This window comes from Panthera leo, chromosome A2 (assembly GCF_018350215.1).
Source record: "Panthera leo isolate Ple1 chromosome A2, P.leo_Ple1_pat1.1, whole genome shotgun sequence".
Classification (NCBI taxonomy): Eukaryota; Metazoa; Chordata; class Mammalia; order Carnivora; family Felidae; genus Panthera; species Panthera leo.
This window is the reverse complement of record NC_056680.1, coordinates 24,926,273-24,951,671: the sequence shown is the minus strand read 5'-3', so window position 1 is coordinate 24,951,671 and position 25,399 is coordinate 24,926,273. Positions and strand designations below refer to the sequence as shown.

At 45.2% G+C, this 25,399-nt stretch overlaps 1 protein-coding gene across 5 annotated transcripts in view; it reads left to right on the top strand.

Annotated features, from left to right (window-relative positions):
* Nucleotides 1-25,399, top strand: part of ARHGEF3 (Rho guanine nucleotide exchange factor 3) — a 305,486-nt gene that overhangs the window by 28,242 nt on the left and 251,845 nt on the right. For 4 of the 5 annotated variants that reach the window (XR_006199897.1, XM_042929709.1, XM_042929710.1 and 1 more), the window contains exon 2: nt 8,822-8,914. Coding sequence is in view for 4 of the 5 variants with exons in the window: in XM_042929710.1 (XP_042785644.1) it covers nt 8,822-8,914 (93 nt within the window). In the remaining variant the exon portion in view is untranslated. Of the gene's footprint in view, nt 1-8,535; nt 8,738-8,821; nt 8,915-25,399 lie in introns of those variants that run through there. The other variant, XM_042929708.1, reaches the window with a different exon arrangement.

Genomic DNA, 25,399 nt, shown 5'->3' with positions numbered 1-25,399 from the left:
ACAGTGTGCCTATGTGCTGGTTCTTCCTTCCACTCACTAGCTCTGTGAGCCTGCAAGTCACTTAAGCCCCTCTGTGCATCCGTTTCCTCATCTGTGAGAAGGGGATGAGAGCCCCTGCCTTACAACATTGCTGAGAGAGTGAAGTGGAATCAGAGCATTTGAAGCCCTCCACGGGATACCTGGCATGTATGGAGACCACTGTTGCCTGTGGTGATGAGGAGGAGGACAGTGAGGACCACAGTGACCCCTGGGTAGCCCGTGTGCCCTCCATCAGATGGGCTCTGCTTGGGCAGTGTCTATCTTACAGCAGACAGCACAGACGGGAGACCCCAACTGCTCTGACTACCATGTCTTATCCCTTCTACGTTTGGGTCCTCTGTGAATGGGTAAGTATGCTCTCTGTCCATCAATAAAAATGTACCAAGTGTCCACTAAAGACATTACTGGAGGGACCTAGAGAGAGGCTGGCAGGTAACAGGTGTTTTGTATGAAGTTTTTAAAACTTTCTTTTGTTGCATTGGAACTGTTTACGGTATGAGAACTTACCCCACATAAGAATCATATAGAAAAGGAGATGTCTTGGTTGAAATCAGAACACCTTTTGTCTAAGGACAGGCAGCCTGGACAGGACTTGACCACTGGTAGTATCCCCACTGAACCCTTGTTCTAGACCCTGGGATGTGATCTCACACTGGGGAGACTGGAGATTTGTGATGAAGCCCAGAGGACTGACCTCACCTTCTGTCCGTCCCTCCCCAAGCAAGCTTGTCATGCCCACACTGGCAGCCTTGACCTAGACAAGAACTATCATCTGCCTCTGTGGCACCCGCAGCTCTGCCTCTCCATGTAATTAAGCCATGTGGAGAGTCAGTTGCCTAACCCAAAGGCTGCCTGGCAAGACAGCAAGAATGGAGTCCAAAATACTTGTTGGAGCAAGTATGAAAATGGTATTAGCCTGTTATATCCATTTCATCACTGGGGCACCTTGACTATCTAGGGATATGGCACCTGAATTCTTGGGTCCCCAGGATATATCTTCCTTCAACAGGGTGACTTAAGGGCTTGGGTGGGTACTATGGGGTTTTTCCTCTTGGAACCTCATTTTTCTGTGATTCTGGGGTGGCCAACACCCCAAGATAATTTCTTCAGCTGTGTGGTGATGGCATCCATGATGTCCAGATTCTGTGTTGGGTTCTCATCATCTTTCACTAGTATGGAGAAGTGCAGTTAGCTGAATTTGTTAATTTGTTCAACAACTATTGTAATTGGTACTGTGCTCATGGTTGGGGTGTCACAAAACCCGGTGCAGTTGGGGAGACATGTGCACACATGTGGATGGGCTTTGGATGCGGGAGGAGTGAGGAGGGAACACTGGTGAGGCACTAGGAGGCTCTAGGAAAACCCGAGGGCACATGAGTGGTTGAGTTTACAAAGTGTCTTTCAGAAATTGGTTGTGGGGACCTCATTTCCAAATTCTTGCCCCAACAACCCCCTGATGATGTCCACAGAGTCTGCTTCCAGGAAGGATGCAATAGGAATACAAACAAAGGTAGATAACGCCAACCACTCATGAGTACCTCTTCTTGGCTGAACCCTCAGCATAGATTATGTCATTGAACCTGTCAGTGCATAACGCTCCGAGATGAGATGCCTGAGATGCCGTGGTGTTCTAGCCTTTCTCCTACTTCCTTCTACCCTCTTCTTACTCTTGTGGCCTCTGTTTCCTCCTTGCCATTATGTACTCTGTACCCTTTATCCAGAGCAACCCTGGATTGTTGACATGGCAAGCTTTTATTCCTCCTTCAAAACTCAGCCCCAGCAGTGCGTCCTCTGAGAAGCCTTCCAGGATTCCCTCAGGCTGATGTAGGTGCTGATCCCCTTGTAACCATATGTCTCTCCATTACTGCATGGTCACGTTGTACTGCAATCATCAGTGTTTTATTTTATTTTATTTTATTTTATTTTATTAAAACATTTTTTTAATGTTTATTTTTGAGACAGAGAGAGAGTGTGAGTGGTGGAGGGGGAGAGAGAGGGAGACACAGAGTCCGAAGCAGGCTCCAGGCTCTGAGCTATCAGCACACAGCCCACCATGGGGCTCGAACTCACAAGCTGTGAGATCATGACCTGAGCTGAAGTCGGATGCTTACCCAACTGAGTCACCGAGGAGCCCCTCGGTTTTTTTTTTTCAAGAAACTTTGGGACAGTTTTAATAAGCCCCCAAATACATAAACACTTTGTTGTTGTTGTTGTTCCTGTAAAAATGCTAGTGGTACAGGTGTAACTAAAGCCTGCCTTGACTTCCAGCCAGTCTCCTGTTCCTCCTCAGAGGCAGCCATTTAAAAATAATGTCTTCTCAGTCGTCAGCACGCTCCTGGGCACAGGCCCTTTCTCTTGTACCCACATGGACGCTGGAACTGATCTGTGCGAAGCTAAGGGGGAGTGGCTGGCACCGGTGCACTGCTGTGTCCACGCCGGACAGAGCACTGCTTGGTACCTGACCGTGGGGCGGGCCTCAAGGGGAGGGAGCACTTGGGCTGGAGCCACACATCACATCATATTCCAGGGACAGCAGGGCTGCTGGTGTCATTATCTCTGGTTCAGGTTAGTGGCTTCAGCAGCCCTCTGGGGTGGTGGCCTTGTTACCAGCCAAGGCCTCTGGGTCACAATTCTTGGCTGTCGAGGAAATGAGGTCATCTGGGGCAGGTGGCTTGGGATCTTGTGGTCACAGACTGAGTTGTCCAGTCAGCCTTCAGCTCTGACGTTGGCTTTGACCCTGAGATTGGCAAGCAAAAAAATAAATGTATCCAACTCTCTCCCTATTCTGATAAAAGCCTGGAGGACAAACTCTGGCTATTGTTTACTGATAAATGTTTATAAAGCCCCCTGAATGCCAGGCATGATATAGAGCAAGGAATATGCAGAACTTTTGCAGATCTCTCCAGAGGCTGTGCCTTCTTTTGAGATCTGAGGCTGAAAAGATCTTATTTGGTGAAGAGTCTTGATTTGTTATTTGTGTCCTGAGGAGGGTTTTTTTCCCCCTTAATGTGTATGTGTGTGTGGGGGGGAGGGGGGGGTCAAATATGTCATAGTGGTGTTTATTAAACACCAATAATATGCCTAACCCTGGCTTTGGGTTGGGCATTAGGGAAGCAGAGTAGGGTCTGGGTCAAAAGCATGGGCTCTGGAATCAGATTGCATGGATTCAAATCCCATCCTTCCTGTGATGAGCTTTGGGACCTTTAGCAAGTTAACTAGTCTTTCCGTGCCTCAGTTTCCTCTTATTCAAAACAGGGATACTGATAGCACCCACTTCCCTGGGTGGGAGAAGAGGAAATGATGCATTAGGAGCACTGAACGTGATGTGAAGTAGGTGCTCAATAAAGGCTGTTAATATTGGTAGTTCTTAGTTAGCATAAGAAGTTCACATACAACAAAAATTGAATGGACAAGACCTGATTTCTCTTAAGTTTGCAGTCTTTTGGGGGGAGATCAGATTAAGACACTTGGTCCTATTAACAGTTAGTTTATGGCAATAGCAATTAAGTCCAAATGGTGTGGTTTGTATTACAAGTCCTACAGAAGCTGGGGGGAGCTCCTAGGAGGAGATGGGGCTCCCCGTGGTCATGTCACATGGGTAAAGGAGTGAGGAGAGACAGAGGAAGGAGCATGTGGCAGGTGGCAGGGAAACATTCCAGCCAGTCTGGTGGGCAGCAATTGTCAGGGTAGGGAGTGTTTAGGGGGCCAGCTGGGATCTGCTTCATCCAGAGATAAAATTTGACATGTCCCTGTGGAGTGGAAATGGGGTGAGAGAGGCAGAGAAGCTAGTTTCTTTTCCTCCTCCTCTTTCTTAGTTATAAATGCCTTTATTGTATTTTCATAACTATTGACCTGAAATTGTAGGATGCAAATTGTAGGGTGCATCGCTATGTTAATTGATAGAAAACCAAACTTGCAGCAACCTTATTTGTTGAGAGGTTTACTGAGAACTTGGGTGGGGTGGGGGGAAACTTTAAATAGGCACAATTAGTTGTTATAAAATTCTCAAAACTTGTTATTAAAGCATAACATGCCAGCAAAAAAGGGCATAGATCATAGATCATAACTGTAGCTTGATGGATTTTCACAAACTGAACACACCTGTGTAAGCAGCACCTAGATTAAGAAACAGCCTTTGCCAGCACCCCAAAAGCCTCCTCATACTCTTCCAGCCACTGCTCCCCCACTACAACCTCCATCCTGACTTCTGACAGCATGGGATAGATTTACCTGGTTCTGGGATTTCTGCAGACAGACTCATATGGCAGACACTCTTGTGTTTGGTGTCTTTGGCTCAGAATCTTCTCGTGAAGAGCCATCCTTGTTGCTGCAAATAGTTGTAGCTCATCTATTCTCATTGCTGTGAATTACCACCATTTATTTCTAAAAATTTTTTTTTTTTAACGTTTATTTATTTTTGGGACAGAGAGAGACAGAGCATGAACGGGGGAGGGGCAGAGAGAGAGGGAGACACAGAATCAGAAGCAGGCTCCAGGCTCTGAGCCATCAGCCCAGAGCCCGACGCGGGGCTCGAACTCGCGGACCGCGAGATGGTGACCTGAGCTGAAGTCGGATGCTTAACCGACTGAGCCACCCAGGCACCCCCCACCATTTATTTCATTCATTCTACTGATGAGGAGCATGGGCATCGCTTCTGGTTTGGGGCTTGAGGTAGGCCCCTTGAAAGATGTCCATGACCTAATCCCTGGTCATAGGTACTGTTCACTGGTAATACCTGAGACTGAGTTACCCTACATGGCAAAAGGGACTTAGCAAATGTAAGTCAAGGGTCATGACATAGGGATGACCCTGAATTATTTGGGTGGGACCATTGTAACAAGGATCCTTACAAGAGGGAAGCAGGAAAGTCCACTTCAGAGAATGAGACATGAAAGTGGAAGCAGAGGTGAGAGAAGAGATTTGAAGATACTACATTGCTGTCTCTGAAATGGAGGAAGGGGCCATGAGCTGAGGAATGCGGGTGGTTTCCAGAAGCTGGAAAAGGCAAGGAATGGATTGTCCTCTAGAGCTTCCAGAAGGAGTACAGCCCTGCTGACTCACTTTAGACCCATTTTTCTTACCTCCAGAACTATAAGATGATAAATCTGTGTTGCTCTATGCCACTAAGTTTGTGGTAATTTGTTACAACAGCAATAGGAAACTAATAGAGGGTTGTTATACATAATGCTACTGAGAACTCTCTAGAAAACCTCTTGGTGCACGTATGTACCTAGGAGGAAATGCAAGGATTGCCGCAGTCCTCAAAAGTGGTTGGACCCATTTGTGCTCCTACCAACAGCAAGAGTGAGAGCTCTGGTTGCATTCAATCCTCACCAACACTTAGTGCCTCCTGAGGAGAGAGGTTTTTCAGTGAAAAATTAGCAGGGCTCGGTGTCCCAGGGATATAGTTGGGCTTGCAGGAGGTTGGTGCTGGTCAGTGCTGCTCCAGACAGCTGAGGAGAGGGATGAGGAAGTGGCAAGTGCCTGAGTTTCTAGCTGGGAAGAAGTAGAATTCATCTCCCATGGAAGTGACTTGGATGGGAAATACTGAATAACTTTAGGCGAATATAGAACTTTCCAGGCTGGCTCAGTCAGAAGAGCATGCGACTCTTGATCTCGGGGTCATGAGTTTGAGCCCCATGTTGGGTGTAGAGATTACTTAAAACTAATATCTTTTTTAAAAAATACAGAGCTTTCTAGCTTAAGAGTTAGGACACCACTTATCTTTGTAACTTTTTGATTAACCAAGCTGAGTGGGGAGTGTCATGTACAGGCAGAAAGCCTGTGCTGTTCAGCCAACTGCTCAGATTTGAAAACTGCCTTCATTGTAAGCCCTGTGACTTTAGGCCACAACCTCTCAGAGCTCCAGTTCTGCCATCTATAAAATGGGTATGGTCCTACCTACCCTGTGGGGCCACAGATGGATGAGAAGACTCTGTGTTTGAGCCCTGAGTTTACTGCCTACACACAGGTGCTGAATCACAGGTAGCTGTGGTTATTAGGGATGGTGGTATTAAGCGTATAAATTTCTTTTAGAGAAGTTGGCAACCCTGGGTTCAGAGTGTTCACGGGACTAAGTGGCTGTCTTGGGGGGATGGGGGTCTGAGACTATCACACACTTGGTTGGCATCCAGGATGGGGGGTGTCAGGCACATGGTCCACCCTTCTAGGGCTTTATAGAGACACTGTCTCCCACAGTACCCGCCCCCATCCCCACCTTTTTGAAACTGCTTTTGAAACTATTCATTCATCATTTGCTCATTCATTCATTCAGCCATTAATGAGTTTTATCATGCACATTACAATACACTGATTAGGGGCACAGGCTCCCAGATCAAATGCTTGGTTCAAGTCTCAATTTTATTTGCTGTTTGTATGGCATTTGGCCAAATCTTAATTTCTTTGTGCCCAGTCTCTGATTTGTTAAGTGAGGCAGTATCTGCCTCCTAGGGCTGATATGAGATTGATGAAATAATTCAAGACAGTGCCTGGCCTTGGGCACCCCTCAGTGCTAGGGTACAGTCAGGTGCTCCCAATCTCTGCCCTTAGCCACAGGCAGAAGGGTGATGGTTTATCAGTGGTTGTCTACAGAATGCTTTCTCCAATACCAGGAGGGAAAACCTGAAACTCTGACCCAGAGCTAGCTCGTGGTCCCTTTGAAGGCAGGCTCTGACCTCTCACAGCTGCTTGGGAAACGTGGCTTTGAGGAGAGTTGGCATAATTTGAGGATGTAGGTGTTAACCCCCCCCCTTGCAGCACTTACTGGGCTGTGGAATGGCTTGTACACTGAGTAGACGTGGCTTCCAGGCTGAACTGAGGTGGACCGAGGTGTTCACAGCGGCAGAGGTGACCCTGGTGTGGCATTCTTACTTTCTTCCCTCTCCCTTCATGGTGGGGATCGTGGGGATGTGGGGGCCCCTCTGAGTCTCTGAGCCTATGTCTCACTACCCTTCCATCTCTCCTCATTCCAGGATCCACATCTTCCCTCTTGCCTTATTCTGGGCCCCTCTGTAATGCACATGCCTTAGCTGATGAAGTTAGCTCTGATGGAAGCCAGAGCAGTGGTCCCAGACAGGGATCCAGATGCTAAAAATATCTCATGGTGTGCTCTTTGTAAGTTACATAAAAGAGCAGCATTGGAGACTGTGGCTTTCCCCCCACACTGACTCTTTCCAATGCCTTGGGGTGCCAGAGTCCAAGGTATCTGGTCCTGCTCACCTGGATCTGAGAGTTTTTATCCTAATAGGGCTTTTTTTTTCTTCAAGATTTTATTTTTAAGTAATCTCTACACCCAGTGTGAGGCTCACACTTGTAACCCTGAGATCAAGAGTTACATGTTCCACCGACTGAGCCAGCTAGGCTCCCCACTAATGGTGCTTTGATCTGGGAAAAGGCCAGACTCATGGTGTGGCAGATGGAGGAGGCTGGTGGGAGATTTGGCCAAGCAGATTTGTTGCTCAAGAGTCAAAACAGCTGATGCATCAGCATGGAAGGTCACAGAAGATCACAGATGTCCAAATTACCTTGAACCCTAGGAGGCACAAGATTGGAGACCGGTACACCATCTTTCAGTGTGGTGTGCACAGCGAGTCCTTCTGGTGTTGGAACTAATGACCATTTCTTTCTTTGGCTGACACCAAATGAAGCAGTAGGTTTGTCTTCAGGTCCATGCTTAAGAATGAGAATATGCCTTAATGCAAAACCCACTCCCCCTGTCTGGCGAGGAATGCAGTACCTGAGGCTGGAGATGGAACCTCAGTGTCCTCTCTCAGACTCACCTGGGGCCATGCTCAGGGTGTGGAAGAGTGAGTGGGCGGAATCCTCCACCCAACAGAATGTTCTCTCTCTGTCTCATCCCTGTGTCTCTCTTAGTTTCTGTTGCTTCCAAAGACATAGACTTGAATCCTTAAATGTGGTTATCATGTTCATTGGGATATTTTACCACTCCAAGTCGTCATTTTGTGAAGCAAAGCTCACAACTCACACTTGTGGATCCCAGTGTTCCTAATTCTGGCCACATGCTCTGTGTGTTATTGACAGACTTCACACTAGAAGGTATTACATGCTCATTAACATCTCTTTATCCATCTAACACTGATTAAGTACTACTTAAATTGCATGTGGTTTTACCAAAATTGTGACCAAAATAGTCTGGCAGCACCTGTCTCCATAGACATAACATGTTGTAAGCTCCAAATAACCAAACCCACCCTCACAAGGGCCCCAAAGGGAATATTTACTCAGTGCCAACTGGGATGAGCATTAACTAGCCATAAAAATAGAATCAAATAAAACAATGATGTAAAAAAAAAAAAAAAGAAATTTCTCACTAAGGTAGTAGTTAGAAGGTGAGAGGCTGACTGTGCTCCATGCAGTCAATCATAGGCCTAGGTGCCTTCTGTCTTGTCACTCCATTATTTCCAAATGCATGGTCATCATGTGCACAATCAGAGCTGAGTTAGCCAGTGGGAGCCAGTGGGAAGGGTGGATAAGGCATGCTCATGTCTTAAGACCTATATGGGGAAATGGCACCTTTCCTCTCTGATTCCATTGGGAACTCAATGGAATTGGGAACTCAGTGCCACACCTACCTGCAAGGATGCTGGGAAATGTAGTCCCTGATAAAACTCAAATAACTATGGAAGAAAGGGAGAATGGATTTTAATGGATACTGGGCAGACTTTGACATATCCCCCTTGTATGTATTTAATGCAACTCTCTGTGCATTTATAACAGAAATATGTCCAGGTTCTAAACATTGGGTTGTTTTGTTTTTTTTCAGAAAGAAGACCTGGCCTGGCCATGCTGTGTCTATGGACAGTTCCACAGTAATGAATCAGTGCGTCTTCAGAGGGATGGAAGAAAACAAAGAAAGGTAAAAATATCTTTAAAAATTAAGATTTAAAAAATTCTCACAGACACCAATTAAATGCAATGTAGGCTTTCATCTAAGTCTATATAAGTCAGTGGAGGCCATCAAGAATTGGAGATAGCAGAATTTCATGTGTCCCCTTTTCATATCTCCAATTTCTGACACCAGAGGAGGATACCTTTGTTAAGTATGAGGGAATTTTTCTAAGAATTAGAAGGAAGAGTTGGTATAAATAGAACTAATGAGGTATAGAATTAAATACTGGATTCTGAGAACTATGGACACTTGCTCAGATGAGCTGTGTCTGTATGTGTGGGTGGCCAGTCCTGGAGGGAGGCAGACAGCCCCTTAGCTCTTGGCAGCTATGTCTTTCTCTCTGTCTACCTCCTCTTTTTCTCCTTAAAAAATAAATGTATTCATTTAATTTTATTTTAATGCCCAAGAGATGCATAGATACATTTTTTCTTAGTTAAAAATAGGTGACACACCCTGCCTGGTTTCATTGCCAGCCTCCCCATCCCACACCTGCCTTTCCCAGAAGTAACTACTGTGACCTCCTTTTGTACATTTCCTTCCAGAACTTTTTCTAGGTGCTTATATATGTAGAAAAAGTCATTCTTTCCTTCCTTCCTTTTTTCTTTTCTTTCTAACTTTTCTTTCTTTCTTTCTTTCTTCCTTCCTTCCTTCCTTCCTTCCTTCCTTCCTTCCTTCCTTCCTTCCTTTCTGATATAGGTTGTCATGCTATGCATGTTGGTCTATTTTGTAACGTTTTTTAAAAATCCAATAATATGCCTTAAAATGTTTTCAAGACTGTGTATGAGAATCTACTTTGTTTTTTGGTTTTGGTTTTGGTTTTTTGAGAGAGTACGCACACATGCACAAGCAGGGGAAGGGCAGAGAGAAAAGGAGAGAGAGAACCCCAAGTGAGCTCCACGCTCACTACAGAGCCCAACACGGGGCTTGATCCCACCACTGTGACATCATGGCCTGAGCTGAAATCAATAGTTGGATGCTCAACTGACTGAGCTACCCAGGTGCCCCTACCTTGTTTTTGTCTATCACAAAATGAATAGTGTATTCATGGTATAAGAATCCACTGTTTATTGAGCCATGTTCCCGTGAGCGGTGGGTAGGTGGGTCCCATTGTTTGCCCTTATATCAGTGTTGGGGGGCACTTTCTGGTATGTGCTTCCTGCACAAATGCGTGGAGAGTTCTCTTAGGAGGTTACCGAGGAGTGAAGTTGTCGTGCCATCCTGTGTGTACATTTAAGATCTTACTAAAGATTTCCAAGTCATTCTCTAAAGACCATTTGTCAATAGGGTGCCAGATTTCCTGTTTGCCTGCCCTCCCACTGCCCCTCAGATCTTCATGCTCCTTTGTTTTTGCTGGTATGTTGAGTGAACAATGGTATCTCTCCATAGTTGTCATTTCCTCTCCCTTCTCTGGGGAAGTTCATCTCCTTGGGTCTCTCTGTTACCTGGTTTGATCTCCCAATGGCAAATGGAGAGCCTGTACTCACAGGGGTCTAGTGACCTCTCCTGAGGCCCAGGACATCTGGGCAGCCCTGATCCTATCCAGAAGAGGGCACCACTTCATTTTCCCTTCTGAAAAGTATCTAAGCATGCTTCTCCAGGGGAGTGTATCAGGATTACCTGCTTCTCTTTTGACTCCTGGTTTTGAAGAGACTTTGGTTGGATTTTCCTACTTCAGGTGGCTCCTTCCACCGCCCACTGTCACCACCATCATCATTGGCAACCATCTGAGTTTATGGTATGTGTCAGGCTCTGTGTGGATCACTGGGCTGACATAGCTCATTTAATTCTCACATGGCCCCGTAAGATAGGAAGTTGTGTTATTACCTTCATTGTGGCCACTAGGCAACATTAAGACAAAAATTCATTCAAAACCAACCCAAACCACAAAAACTACCTTGCCACGGAGCCCCAGCTCCTAGCATTGCCCTCACTTGCAATGGCAAACAGACCCATGTTAACTTCTCCTCGAGGACGTAGCTGTGGGGCCATCAGGCCCATGTTTGCAGTTGCCTTGGTTGCTACTTTGCATCCATGGTCTTCCTGGAGGGGAGGTGGGAGCTGAGGGTTTGGTTTTGGGTTTTGTCTCCAGCTGGTATGTGAACACAGGCTCCTTTAGATAACTAACTAGCCCCTTTGCTCTGGGATATCGTTGGGGTGGCGGCCTCACCTGAGTTTGTCCAAAATGCTTCTCTGGAAAGGGGTTTTCTAGGGTTAGAAAACAGAATTCAACCAAGTAAATTTGAAGATCGAATTGGCTTTTATTATGTGATTCATGAACTGGGCAGTATCTCACATACCAAGTAGAAAGGAGCTTGGATGAGGTGTACAGAATGGAAAGTTTTTATAGGAAGGAAGGTGGGGCAAGGAATTATTAGCAAAAGAAAGATTGTTTCAGGCCAAGACACCTTTTTAGGGTCAGGGAGGGAACAGCAGGGTTTTAACCTTGCAGATAACCTGACTAATGCTGCTTAGAAAATTTTCAGGTTGACTTGTAAAAAGGTCACATTCCTGGGATAGGTTGAAACTCTAATGAAGTCTTGGTTTGCTGGTGTGGGGGGAAATGACTTCAATTTGGGCTTGTTTTTATTATTATTATTATTATTATTATTATTATTATTATTAAGTTTATTTATTTATTTATTTAAGTCCTCTCTATCCCCAACATGGGGCTTGAACTCATGATCCAGAGATCAAGAGTTGCACACTCCTCTGACTGAGCCAGCCAGGCACCTGGGCTTGTTTTTTGTTTTTTTGTTTTAACAGCAGGTTGAGCATATTTATCATGGGGGTAAATCTGCTTTATTAGGATAAATACACCCACTGAGCTATGGAGGGAGATGTACCACTCACCCCCACAGACCTGATCAGTCACCCTACTCTAAAATTGTAATCTTAGGGGCGCCTGGGTGGCTCAGTCGGTTAAGCATCCAACTTTGGCTCAGGTCATGATCTTGCAGTTTGTGAATTGGAGCCCCTTATCGGGCTCTGTGCTGACAGCTCAGAGCCTGGAGCCTGCTTTGGGTTCTGTGTTTCCCTCTTTTCTTCTGCTCCTCCCCTGTTCACACACACACACACACACACACACACACACTCTCTCTCTCTCTCTCTCTCAAAAATAAACATTAAAAACATTAAAAACTAAATACGTAAACAAAATTGTAACTTTAGATCTCATTCTAAAAGCAGGCAGTATGCAATTCCAGAGGGCTTCCTGAGGCCCTCCTCCCATTATGCTTCAGAGACAAGCAAATTTAGACCTGGAAGATCCTCGGCTCCTTATTACCGTTTCTTGCTTCTTCATCAACAGTTTTAAGCCATCAGGCCTAGGGTGATGATGTTATTGTTCAAGTTCACACAGACAAGCCTCTGTCTCAGGTCTTAGGGTCTGGCTCTGGCTCTGGCTCTTTGTACATCACAGCTACCTCTCATGTCATTATTAGAACACTGATCACACTTGTTCCAAAAATTGAGCTTATTAGCAGATAATGCCTTGAAGGAAACTTGCCCATTGATCATTCGATTATTCGTTCAGTGGGCATTTAGTGAATACTACCTGTGTACCTGAGACAAAAAGATGGGTAAGATGAGTTGTTAGAGAATTCAGAGTTGGGGGGGGGGGTGGCGGGCAGGAGGTAGTCACACACATGATAAGCAATGGTTAAGTAGAAAAGTGGTTCTTCATTGGTCAGTGGGGATAATAATAGTGTCTCCTGCACTGGTTTGTTGGGGCATGTCCTGAGTTAATTATAGTAAAGCACCTAACATATAGTAAGCACCCAATAAAGGTGACTCATTTCATTTTTGTTGTTTATTTTTTTTTAATTTCTTTCTAATGTTTATTGTTCTGAGAGAGAGAGAGAGAGAGAGAGCACGTGAGCGCACGGGGGAGGGGCAGAGAAAGAGGGAGACACAGAATCTGAAGCAGGTCCCAGGCTCTGAGCTGTCAGCTCAGAACCCAACGTGGGCTTGAACTCACCAACCATGAGATTATGACTGGAGCCAAAGTCAGATGCTGCACTGACTGAGCCACCCAGGCGCCGCTTTGTTGTTTATTTTTATTCCTATATAGGGTGAGGAACCTAGGAAGATTTTTTTATCAGGAGATTGATAGGGTCAGACTTGTGTTTTAGAAATGATAATCAGTCGACACTATTTCTCATCCTAAATGTGTTCATCTTTTTAGTGTCTGCCTTACCTATTGGACTGTGAATTCCATAGGGCCAAATCTCCCCTATCATTTACCCAGTGTGTGGCACACAGTAGGTGCCCACTAGTATTTCTGGACTGATGAGTTATGGGGTGGAATAGTGACAAGGGGTAGACCCTGGGTCCCTGAGGTGAGGTGCTGTGACAAAGGTGGCCGGAGAGAAGGACCTCAGCTCACCTGGGGCCACCCCCACTTTTCCGAGGACAGTGGCTCCAGGCCCTGCCTACAGACCACACTTCCTTGTGCGGGGACACAGTTTTTGCTCCTGAGCTTTGTGGCCATTCTGTCTTTTTCGTCTAGTGACTTTTTTGAGGAGACCTCATCTCACAGCCTTTATTGACTGAGCAACCGTGAGTCACTATGTCTAGCTCTAGCTGCTAACTCACTAGAACACAGGATTCTAGAAGATTAAGCCCCTGGGGAGTTCAGTTTTCTGCTGCCATCAGTGACTGTGCCTCAGTTTCCTCAGCTGTGCAGCAGTGGAGTTAAGCAGGTGGAATTTCTGATGTTCAAAGAGGAAAATTTTGAGGGGAGAAGTCCTTACTCTTCTTGTAAATCCATCCTATAAATGGACCTGTGGGGAAATGGGTGGGTGGATAGCACTTAACCCATGCTGGAGAAATGGAGAGGTTTAAGTTCATTCATTTGCTCATTCATCCATTCACTCATTAATTCATTTATTCAGTCAGTCAACGTCCCTTTGGGATGTTGCTGTATGGGAAAATGCTCAGATAAGGAATTATTAAGGCCTTTCACTTTCAGATTAGACAAATGCATGTCTCTTTATGAAAATAAAGATCCTCTCTGGCTCACTCCTTTATTTTAGTGTCTTAGGCACCTCCTTTGTGCCAGCTCTGCTAGACTTTACTCTCCTGGAAGGCTGGCCTCATCTGGTGCAGGGACACCCACACCTGGCTCAGGGTCCAGTGCACAGGGAGCGGCTTCAGTTGACTGAACTGGATAGAAAACAGTAGTTTTTAGATGGTGATTAGTAATTTTTAGACATGAAGGGCTGAATCCAACACTGAGATTTGCCCCAGAGTGGTGTTCTGTTTCATGCTCAGAGTGACTGATTTGTTGCATGCTCAAGAGCCCTCACCTGTAGACAGCTTAGTGCTGCTGCCTGTTGTTAGTTGTTCTCTTGATCCCTTATCAGCGTGCATCTTGTCCTTAGGCTGGAGCTGTTTCGGTGGCTGATTTTTATTAGTTCTTTGTCCACTGCCCACAGGGCTGTGTGGGGCCCTGCTCTACTTCCTCTAGAAATTCAGCTGCTGACCTTGAGAAGCTGGAAACCCAGCAAAAGGGAGGGTATAATTTCTCCTGACCTGAGGTTCTAGCCTTATCTCTTGGACTCAGAAGCCCGGTAACCTTGGGCAAGGTGCTTTACCTCCCCAAGTTGTCTTCTTAGAGGTCCCCTCAGTTACCTATAGTCTCCTCATTAGAATATTATTTCTTCCAAGCATCAGCAGGCTTTGCAGGGAACAATGGGGCTTGCTGCCAAACTTTATTTGGGTATTGCTGACTTAAGCTCAGATAAATGTGGCCTTTCTCGCAGGACCCAACAGAGCTAGTGTGCATGGAGGGGCCTCTCAGGAGAGGGTAGAGTGTGTAGCCTTCCTCATCTGCTGTTGCATAGGTCACACTGGGGATGTGCTGGGTTGGGAAATCTTGAAGTTTCCTCCCAGAGCTTCAGCGATGTGCATAGGACAGAAAGGCAAAGTAACCAAGAACACAGATGTTGGATTTTGAATGGTATAGCACTTTTTTTTTTCCATTAGGAACTTTAGTTTTTGTTTTTTTTTAATGTTTAGTTTTCGAGAGAGAGAGAGAGAGGGTGTGTGTGCACAGGCTGGGGGGGGGAGGGGCAGAGAGAGGGAACAGAGGATCTGAAGCAGACTCTAAGCTGACAGCAGAGAGCCCGATGCAGGGCTCGAACCCATGAACCAAACGGCGAGATCATGACATGAACCAAGTCAGGCACTGAACCGACTGAGCCACCCAGCCTCCCCTCCGTTAGGAACTTTATAATAGTATAGTAGGCAAAAGGTAGAACAAATCTTCCAACCCCTATTATAAGCCTCCTGGCGAGTGAGTTGAGGGTAAGCAGGAGGCTCAGGCATCTTCAAAAAGGTTTTCATTCAAGCAGAAACTCTCCCTCCCATGCAAAGAGCCCTAGATGCAAGTTAAAAAAATGTTGTGCAAGCACTGCTCTCTTCCTGGCTCTGTGACCTTGGGGGTGTCTCTTTGCTTTTCAGATTCTTCTCTGGCTTAAAAGAAAGAGGTTGGTTGGTGGGTTTCCTTTCAAGCCTAAAATTTTCAGCATGTTGTTTAAAACAACTATCAGCCCCATGGGGTCCCTGGGTGGCTCAGTTGGTTAAGCATCCAACTTCAGCTCAGGTCATGATCTCACGGTCCCTGAGTTCTAGCCCTGCTTCGGGCTCTGTGCTATCAGTTCAGAGCCTGGAGGCTGCTTCAGATTTTGCATCTCCCTTTCTCTCTGCCCCTCCCCTGCTCACGCTCTGTCTCTCTATATCAAAAAATGAATAAACATTAAAAAAATTAAAAAAAAAATAAAACAACTATAAGCCCCATGAGGGCAGATGGGGTCTGTGTGTCTTCTTCTCACTGACTTCTCCGGGCAGTGCCTGGGATGTAAACATTTGTTGAATAAATGTGAAAGCAGAATAGGCCCCTTATTCCATTCATTGGCATAATCCCACAGACAGCTTACTTGGTTATTGCTAAAGTAATTTAGTGAGTGCATGTGATATTATTTGAGACACATGAAGACCCCTTGAGGGAGACGATGTTATTTGATAGATGAGGAACTGAGATTTTGAGAAGTCAGGGGCTGGACTGTGGTCCTCTAGCAAGGGACGGAAGAGCCAAGACAAGACTCAGGTTCCTGAACCTTAAGTTCTGTGTTGTTGCTTTCCTGTGACTATCCCTAACGTATGTTGATTTCTCAAAGAAACCAGCCAGCGATTATTTGAGTATCTTTCATGTGCTCAGCACTCCATCAGGCATTCTGGGGGGATATAGTCAGATGTGGACCTTGCTTACAGTAAAGAAGGAGAGATAAATAATAGAACACAAGAAGGGCATGAAGAAGGGCCTAGCAAGATCTAACATATAGTGAGTACTTGGAAAATCTCTAAAAACACTCAAACTGGAGGGCATTTGAATGGGCAAAGCACTCCGTGGTGTTCCAAGAAATGCAATTCATGGAACACAGCAGGTAGGAAAAGAGAGTCTTTGAGAGTTTTGGTCTGTGGCCCCCACTCATCTGGCAGAGGAAGCTGAACCAGCCCCCACTCTGTGGAAGGATGGATCTTGGGTGAAAAGCAGCACCCGTCCTGATGCTGAGCCTTTGCTGGGTGGAGACCACGTGCAGCAATCTCCCTTCTGGGGAATCCATAGAAAATTCCTTCCAGGCAAGAGCCTGGCACTTTCCCTGGAGGTGAATCAACCTTTTCAACAACAAGGGTGGTGAATTGGGTTTGGAGAGCTGGGGAGGCCACGGATGGTGGTGTGTAGGCTTAATGGAAATTATCAAGAATTATCAAGATACATTTATGAGGTGCTGGTTTTGTTTGGGAGTTCTGCTAGGGTGTGGATAGGGAGAGTCTTGAGGCTTGTGTTCTGTAGGTGGGAGGAGAGCATGGGAACTCGGGGTAAGGCTTCCCCAAAGATTACTGCTGGGACTGTAGCCGAATGTGGCTTTGTCCCACCTGTGTGTGGTGTTGTGTGTGCCGTGTGTAGCCCGAGCAGCAGCCAGTGTCTTCCTCAAGGATGGGTATTGATGGAGGCTCAATGCCAGGCACTGTGCTGGACTCAGGGATATACAGCTGGCTAGGACAGGCAGGAGCCGGATAACATCTAACAGGGTCCCTTCCCTGGAGTGTTTTTTTTTTTAATTTTTTAAATGTTTATTTATTTTTGAGAGAGAGAGAGAGAGAGAGAGAGAGAGAGCGAGCAGGGGAGGGGCAGAGAGAGGGAGACCCAGAGTCCGAAGCGGGCTTCAGGCTCTGAGCTGTCAGCACAGAGCCGGACATGGGACTCAAACTCAGACTGTGAGATCACGACTAAGTTGGTTGCTTAACCGATTGAGCCACCCAGGTGCCCCCACCCCCGGGGTGTTTTGTAGTTTAGTTTAGGTTTTATAAGGGCTGGGAACTAAACAGGAAGCAGAAACAGGAGTACAAGAAGGAATGTGTTTTAGAAAAATCACTTTTCTTGTTTTGTTTTGTTTTGTTTTCTGTATGTAGGAAAGCTATTGGTTAATAATTTATTTTATTAATGTTGACTAATATTGTAAAATTGTCCTATTGGTTCTAATATTTTTTTAGATATTATTATTATTATTATTATTATTATTATTATTATTATTATTATTTTGTGTGTGTGTGGAGGGATTTTTCCAGGCACATAATCACATCTTCTGCAAGTTAATTGTATTTTGCTTCTTCTTCCTTCCCAATTGGTAAAGCTTTGTTTGTTTGTTCATTGGTCTAATTAGATTGGCAAATGCTTTCTGCATAATGTTAAACAATGACTATATTTCACGTCATTTTTTTACCTTATACTGACATCAGTGGGAGTGCTGGCTCTCAGTTTGAGCTGTATATTTCTTGAGAAAGTTCCTCTCTGTTCCTATTTTGTTAAGAGATTTTGTTAAAGAGTCAGGAATAAATGTTGAAATTTAACAAGATTGACATCTAAAAAGACATATGTGTTTTTCCTTTTGGACCTGTTAATGAGGTAAATTGTACTGATATATTTCCTAATATTGATCCATCCTTGCATTCCCGGAGTGAGCCACATCTGGTTGTGCTCTGTCTCTCTTTTATTTAAAAAAAAAATTTTTTTTAACATTTATTTATTTTTGAGACAGAGAGAGACAGAGCATGAACGGGGGAGGAGCAGAGAGAGAGGGAGACACAGAATCGGAAGCAGGCTCCAGGCTCTGAGCCATCAGGCCAGAGCCTGACGTGGGGCTCGAACTCACGGACCGTGAGATTGTGACCTGAGCTGAAGTCGGACGCTTAACCGACTGAGCCACCCAGGCGCCCCTCTGTCTCTCTTTTAATTAAAAAAGTATGTCAAAGGGCACCTGGGTGGTTCAGTTGGTTAAGTGTCTGACTCTTGGTTTCAGCTCAGGTTATGATCGCACAGTTTGTGGGATCGAGTTCCATGTGGGACTTTGCACCAACAGTATGGCAGCCTGTTTGGGATTCTCCTTTTCCCTTTCTCTCTGCCCCACCCCCCTCAAAATATATAAACAAACTTTAAAAAAAGTATTTTGAGCTACTTGCCATAATTTGCATTATTGCCCCTTGGAGATGCAGTGGTTTCTCCCGTGGTTTAGAGTAACACCAACAGAATAGCTTTACTTCAGTTTGAGACATCAGAAACTAGAGTCATTAGTTCATTAGGCCAATATACCATTACTGAATGTTAATATGTGCACTGCTGGATGGATGGCCTTCAGTGTCCCTTATAACTAGGAGTTCTTGTGATTGTATGCAGTGGTTCCATTCAGTCAGGATTTGTTATTGTTGCAAGTGACAGAAACAAAATTCAGTCTGGATTAAGGGAATATGGGGTTCCTATGAATGGGTGGCCCAACAGTAGGTAGCTTCAGGCATGGCCGGATCCAGGGGCTCAGAGTTATTAGGTTTTGGTTTCACTCTTTACTTCCCTTGGCTCCACTTTCTTCTGTATTGGCTTCATTCCCCGGAAGGTTCCTTCACAGGATACCTCCCAGAAGCTACAGGCTGATATTGTCCCACAGCTATGGAGAGTTTATCATTCCCACTTGTTCCAATAGGACTTCCCAAGTAGACTCATATTTGTTCCACTTGGGACACATGCTATCTCTGGAACTCAAGGGTGGGGGGATAAGATCAGCCTCACCTGGACCCATGGACTGAGAGGGGGAAAAGGTGGTTCCCCCAATGGGAAAGCCAAGTGCAGTTACCCACAGACAGGCAATCAGAGGCACAGTGGCAGAAACCCCCAATGTTTGTGCCATCGGGGCCAGTGATCCCCTTTCTTTTGTGGTCTTTGCTGTCCTTTTTCACAGGTAGGAGGGATGGCTACAAGGGGCTGTGATTCCTTACCCAACCCTAGGGCCCAGCAAGTCAGTGACAGAGCCAGGATTCTAAGTCCCTACCTGAAATTCTAGGCCTTACTTGTTCTACTGAATTACACATAGAAACAGGAGTAGAGTTAAAAGTGTTAGCTGGGCACTTTGAGATTTGATTGTTAAATGAAGGATTTCCCTGGGCCTGCTCTCACCCCTGGCCCACTCACTGAACATAATAATTCATCTTGGTGATTTTCGTCCCCTCTCTATGACGAACTTAGAAGGTAGACAATTTTAAAGGGGTGTCTTTGATGGGATGTTAAGTATTTTATGTGGAGTGTGTATAGTAACAAAGTTTTAATTTGGCAGAATCTTGCCTGGTCTGATTTGTCATCTCTTCAAATATTTTTTGTTGTTGTTGTTTTTTAAGCTTTATTTTATGTACGGTGTGTATCAAATTAAAGGCAAAGCTCAGTGAGTTTCTACCTGTGTTCCTACCCCTCAGATCAAGGGTCAATACTTGTTCAAACACTCTTTACTAGCTTCTTCCCAGACGCCCTGCTTTGCCCCAGTCCCTGCCTCCTCCCAGAAGACCTGTCCCTTCCTCACCACTGTCTGGTCTCAGGCTGTGCCTAAAAACTCTCTCCTGGCTATACTGGCCTGCATTCAAGGACAGAGTTAGGAACCTGGTCCTGAGGAGTTGTGTCGGGAGAGAAGAGGGAAGTTACTGTCCATGGAGGACAAACACAGAGCCCCCCCATGCTCTACATGGTCGTGAATGCACATTGTCCAGTTAGAGTATTAGAAGGCCCCCTTGCTCTCTTGCTCCTCCTTCTCAGACAAGGAAACCGAGGCCTCAAGAGAGGTGGGATTTGCCAAAGGTCATGGGCTGCTGCAGGTTCAAGGCCAGATGGTCCACGGCTATAGTCCAGCCATCCACTGTGGTCTCACCCTCATTTCATGATACTCTTGATTTTTTTTTTTCCTGGAAAATCTTGAAACTCTGTGAAAGATGATATATATAGTAGAAAGAATGTACATGCTGGTAACAGGCATTCTTGGGTTCAAATCCCTGCTCTGTTTTATGACCTTGGGTAAGGCTGTTAATCTTCCTGAACCTCAGTGTCTTTATCTATAGATGAGATCGTATTAATACCAACCTTGTAGGGTGGTCATGAGGTTTAAATGAGATGACAGGTATCACATACTCATCACATTGTTTGGCACATGTGATTTTTATATTTGAAAAGTCAGTTTATAGCATCTCTTGGGGGGAGGGTGAGAAGTGACCTAAAAGTAAGCTGAAAAAATCACAACCCCCCCCAAATAAGAACACGTTAGCATGACTATAATTTTACAGTTTTGAATCGGTTTAGTAATAATGATAGCATGGTATTTAAGAACACAGGCTCTGGAGATGGACTGCCTTAGTTCAAATCCTGATTGTTGTGTGGTGTAACCTTGGGTATATTACTTAACCTCTCTGGGCTACAGTTTCCTTGAGTGTAAAGTGAGGCTAATAATAGGACCTACCTTATAGGGTAGCTCTGAGGACTAAATGAGATAACGAGTAAAATACACTTCCTTAGCCTAGTACCTCAGTTGGTGTGTAATAAATGTGACTTATTATAACTGCCAATAAATTGATATCCACACTTCGCTTTGGTCTTTAAAACCCTTGCTGAAAGTTTGCCTTGGTTTCCAGTTTGCACTTTCTTTGTGCTGGTGTGTCACTGAAAGCTCTTTACTCACGTTTGAGTCAGTGATGGGCTTCAGGAAGAGAAGAGTGACCGTTTGGGCAGCAGCATCCTCTAGAAGTTACAGGAGGAGGTCGGCTCTTAGAGAAGAGTGAATGGACCACTCTCCTGGGTTGAGCGTTTTGTCTGTTGGGGACAATGTGTGGCTTTCACAGGCGACTCATACTTGGGCAGCAGTGACCACTCCATGGGAAAAGTGGAATGGAGTTCAACCCCACATGTGCTGGGAGGGTGTCTGGGTTGGGAGCTGGTGGTGCTGGGGAGGGCTCATTTCTCTGAGGACCAGGGAGTCAACTCAGCTAGCAGTGGGTCAGGCTGAGCAACCGAAAGGATGTGAGAAAATAAAAGGTGCTAGTTTGGCGGGCTCAGCCTTTTTTATTTTGAAAAACGCTCCTTTCAGCTCTGAATTGGCCCCTTGAGCTGTAAGGAACAGTGCCAGTTAACCCACATTTAATTGGAAACTGGGTTAGGGGACATTCTCTCCCCCCCCAGAGCATGTCCTGTGTGTTGGACCCCTTCCAGTGGCTGGTACAGTAACGGCCATTGACACAGCCCTGGCTGTCTGGATGCTGGAATCAGCTGGGTGAATATACATCCCTCTCCTTCCACATCCGCCAACTCTCTCCTAATTGCATTTGCCAGAGCTGCAGAGAATGTAGACTTTCCCTTTGATTTTCCTAAAGATCAATCTCCTTTGTTTTTCTTTGTCTATCTCTGCTGTTTGGGAAACACCTCGACGCATCCTCATTGCTAGGTTTTAATTTTCCTCTTCAGTGGAAGCTTTTCCTCTCCTGGGTGAAATTATGCAGATTTTCTTTCATCTGGTCAGCCCCCACCCCCTCTAGTGTGTGTGTGTGTGTGTGTGTGTGTGTGTGTGTGTGAGAAAGCTTCCCTCTCTCCCTCCTCCTGGGCCTCACAGTGCCTTGTTTTGGGGGGCTGGGACCTAGTAGACAGTGATACAGTAACTCCCTTGTCTGCTGGGTTCCCACCAGCTGATGCAAGGTCATTTTCATACTCCTGACACCTGCTTATCAAAACCGCCAGCTGCCGTCCACAAAGATGCCCCCTCCCCCACACTGGGGAAAGACAAGGTAAGAATAGACCAGGAAGGGACCAAGAGCCAGAGAATGAAGGACAGTATCCACCTACAGTTAAGGCGCGGATGGACATTTGATTGGACAGCTGGGCTCTGTAGGCTCTGGATTGATATAAATGCCCCACCATAATGGTTTGAATTGGAAGAAGTTTTTTAAATAAACAACAAGATATTTGTGCACACTTATGTGATTTTATCCCTTTTTTTCTTGTTCTCGAGATCAACTTGACTTTTTAGAAAGCAGTTTTACAGCATCTGTCTGCCTCTTATCATTTGAAAATGCTATTATGATTACAGAAGCTCTGTATCATGAAATACATAAATTGGCTGGTAGGATTTCAATGGAGGTAACGAATGGCTAAGGGACAGTATGTGTGAACCAGTGTGTTCTTCTCTTCCTTTTATGGGTGTGGTGCCATCAGGGGTCCTCCATCTAGATGGTCTGCTCTGAGCTTTCTGGTGGATCCTGAGGACCGGCCCAGGTGGGCCCCCTTCCCTGTGGTCTCTGGAGCTGTATAGTGATGGGTAGCTGCCTTGGTCTGTGAGAGCTGGCTATCTGGGGATTGGAAATCAAAAGAGCTCACCATGCCTAAAGCTCCTTGGGGGTTGGTGGACAAGACCTTTCTAACCACCAAACACACTATGGTCTTAAAAATGGACTAAGGGTGGTAAAATGTCTGGGGCTTTGGGTAGGGGTGGATCCACATTTGAGGAGTCTGAAACATAGAATCTGGGGGCCTCTTCAAGAAAAAGAATTTAAAAATATCCTTTTCCAAATTTTATAAAAACACAAGACCATATGGGTACCGTTCTAAGGAGGGGCTTCAGCTTCATTAGCTTCCTGCTATATCCAGTTTGGGCTGTGTGGCAAAACAAGCAGAGACACGTTGTGAGGAGAAATTGAAGTGAAGAAGTAAAAGGTCCATCTTAGGGCAGGTTAGAAAAGGGGTATAGTGCTTCCATGTGCCTACTTGCAGCTATTCAACTCTACAGGTGTAGCAAAAAGCAGGGTCCATCATTTACGAACGTATGTGGCTGTGTTTCAACAAAACTTTATTTACATAAACAGGCAGGCCATAGTTTGTCAACTTCTGGTCTAGATAATTAATAATTTAAGACTGTTTGGTAGATTTTTTGCTAAAAAGTAATAAGTTAAAAAGACCAATTTTATAAATTTTTGCTTTTATAAGGTTAATTTTTGTTATATTATTAACTATTAATTTGTGTTGATTGTAAAAACTTTGAGAAGTTTAGAAAAATATAAAAAGGAAGTAAAATAATCACGTGTAATTCTACCACTCACCACTAAATACTGTTAATCAGTGAATATTGCAGGAAATTTCTTTCTTGCATTCGTAAGCATATGCATACACACTGATTATTTTAATTAAAATTATACTGTTTATCAGCTTGGTTTCTGGTTTTTTTCTAGAATATGGAGGTCCAGGTGGTGATGGAAGTGGTATAATTTTGGAAGAGAGTGCTGTTGTGGTTAAGATCACCCACAAAGAGGGCCTCATTCTTGGCCAGGCACAGGTTAAGTGCTCAATAGATGTTTGACATTATTGTTGTCGTTGTTATTGTTATTATTATGGTTGTTATTATTATGGTTGTGGTTGTGTTGTTGTAGGAATTGTAGCAGTTCTGGGTTGTGAGGCAGGTCATGGAGCTGTTGCTCTGTGACCATCATCAATCCCATCTATCCTGGCATAGCTTGATGAGAGCAGTGATGTCCCAAGCCCATTGAGTTCCCTTAGAACACACTGTCACAAGGGACATTGTGTCACAAGGGACAACACACTCCACAAGGGAGTCGCATCCTCAGTGGGTCCATGCAGGACCCAGGGGCAATCTGTGCTCACCAGCCACTCTGAGACATCACCCCCCTCCACCTAGCCAGACCCCACTTCTTTCCACCCCATCTCCTTTAGCCTCAGTGCCAATCAGAGGCTTTTGCAAACCTTGAGTGGTGACAATGACAGAGCAAGACCTATGACTGACAAAGCACTTGCCAAAACCAGGTCTCATTGAGACCAGCAGAGCCCTCTCAGGATCATTCCATTGTACAGGTGAGGAAACCAAAGTCCAAGGTCACACAAGGTAAATTCACGATGGTGTTGGGAGACGTTTCATTTTGAGGTCAAACCCTCACTGCCCACTTTGCTTTGGTTTAGATCTAGATTTCTCAGCCTTGACATGACTATCTTTGTGGGCAGGACAGTAATTCTTTGTTGTGGGGGCTGGTCTGTGCATTGTAGGGTGTTTAGTGGCATTTTTAGCCTGTACCCCCTAGATGCCACCAATACACCTTCCCCCAACTTGTGACATCCAAAAATGTCTCCACACACTGCTGAATGTTGCCTGGGGGCAACAGAGGAGGCACTATTGCCTGCGGGTGGGTGGGGTTGAGAGCGCCTCAGTATCAGATGTGAACTGCTGTCGTTAGTGTGTCCAGATGGGGGGTCTTCAGGGAGTTCCCTTTCAGGGCAGGAAAAGTGAGCTTCTTGTTTGAGAGCTTGTGCTCAGAACCAGTATGTCCATGTAAGTTATAGGTGGTTTAACTACCTCCTGATGCCTAAAGGCCATTTGTTCAGCTGTGCTTCTATTTCTTCATTAGGCCGCATGCCTCCCTGCTTTATTAAATAGGGCACACTGACCCCAGTTTTGCTTTTCCTCCTCGACTTTCTGTGTTGCCAGCTTGCAAGTTTATGATGGCACCTGCTTGTAGTGATGTGCCCCGTGACCAGGGACGGGAACAGAAACCTTGTCCCTGGTGCTAAATCCTGCTTTGAAATTTCCTTTTGGTCACCTTCCTGGAGATCCAGCGTCACCTGTTAGTACCCTCCTCTTTTGCTCCAATTTTGCTGCCTCTAATCTTTTCTTCCTGAGTTTAGTGGAGTTTGTGTAAATTAAGAGTAGTGAGTGAGGGCCCAAACATCTCTTCCTTGGAATTAAGGTCTATTTTGTAAAATAACCCATATCTGTTCTTTAAGAGAACCCTTCCCTTAGTCCTTTTCACAAACGCTGGAGTCCTTTGCTCCTAACGGATTGTTGTGGTTCTTGGGAGTCAGGGCTCTGAGGGAACAGACACTTTACTATGAGTGGGGCCAAAGGCAAATGGGGTACTTTGCACACCTAAAGCTGGGGAGTAAGGTATAGGTTGCAAATGGCCAAAATTAATCTTAAAAATTCTCCAAACCACGCATAAAGAATAGCATGCATGGTTTTTTTTTTTTTAATTTTTTTTTAACATTTATTTATTTTTGAGACAGAGAGAGAGAGAGAGAGAGCATGAACAGGGGAG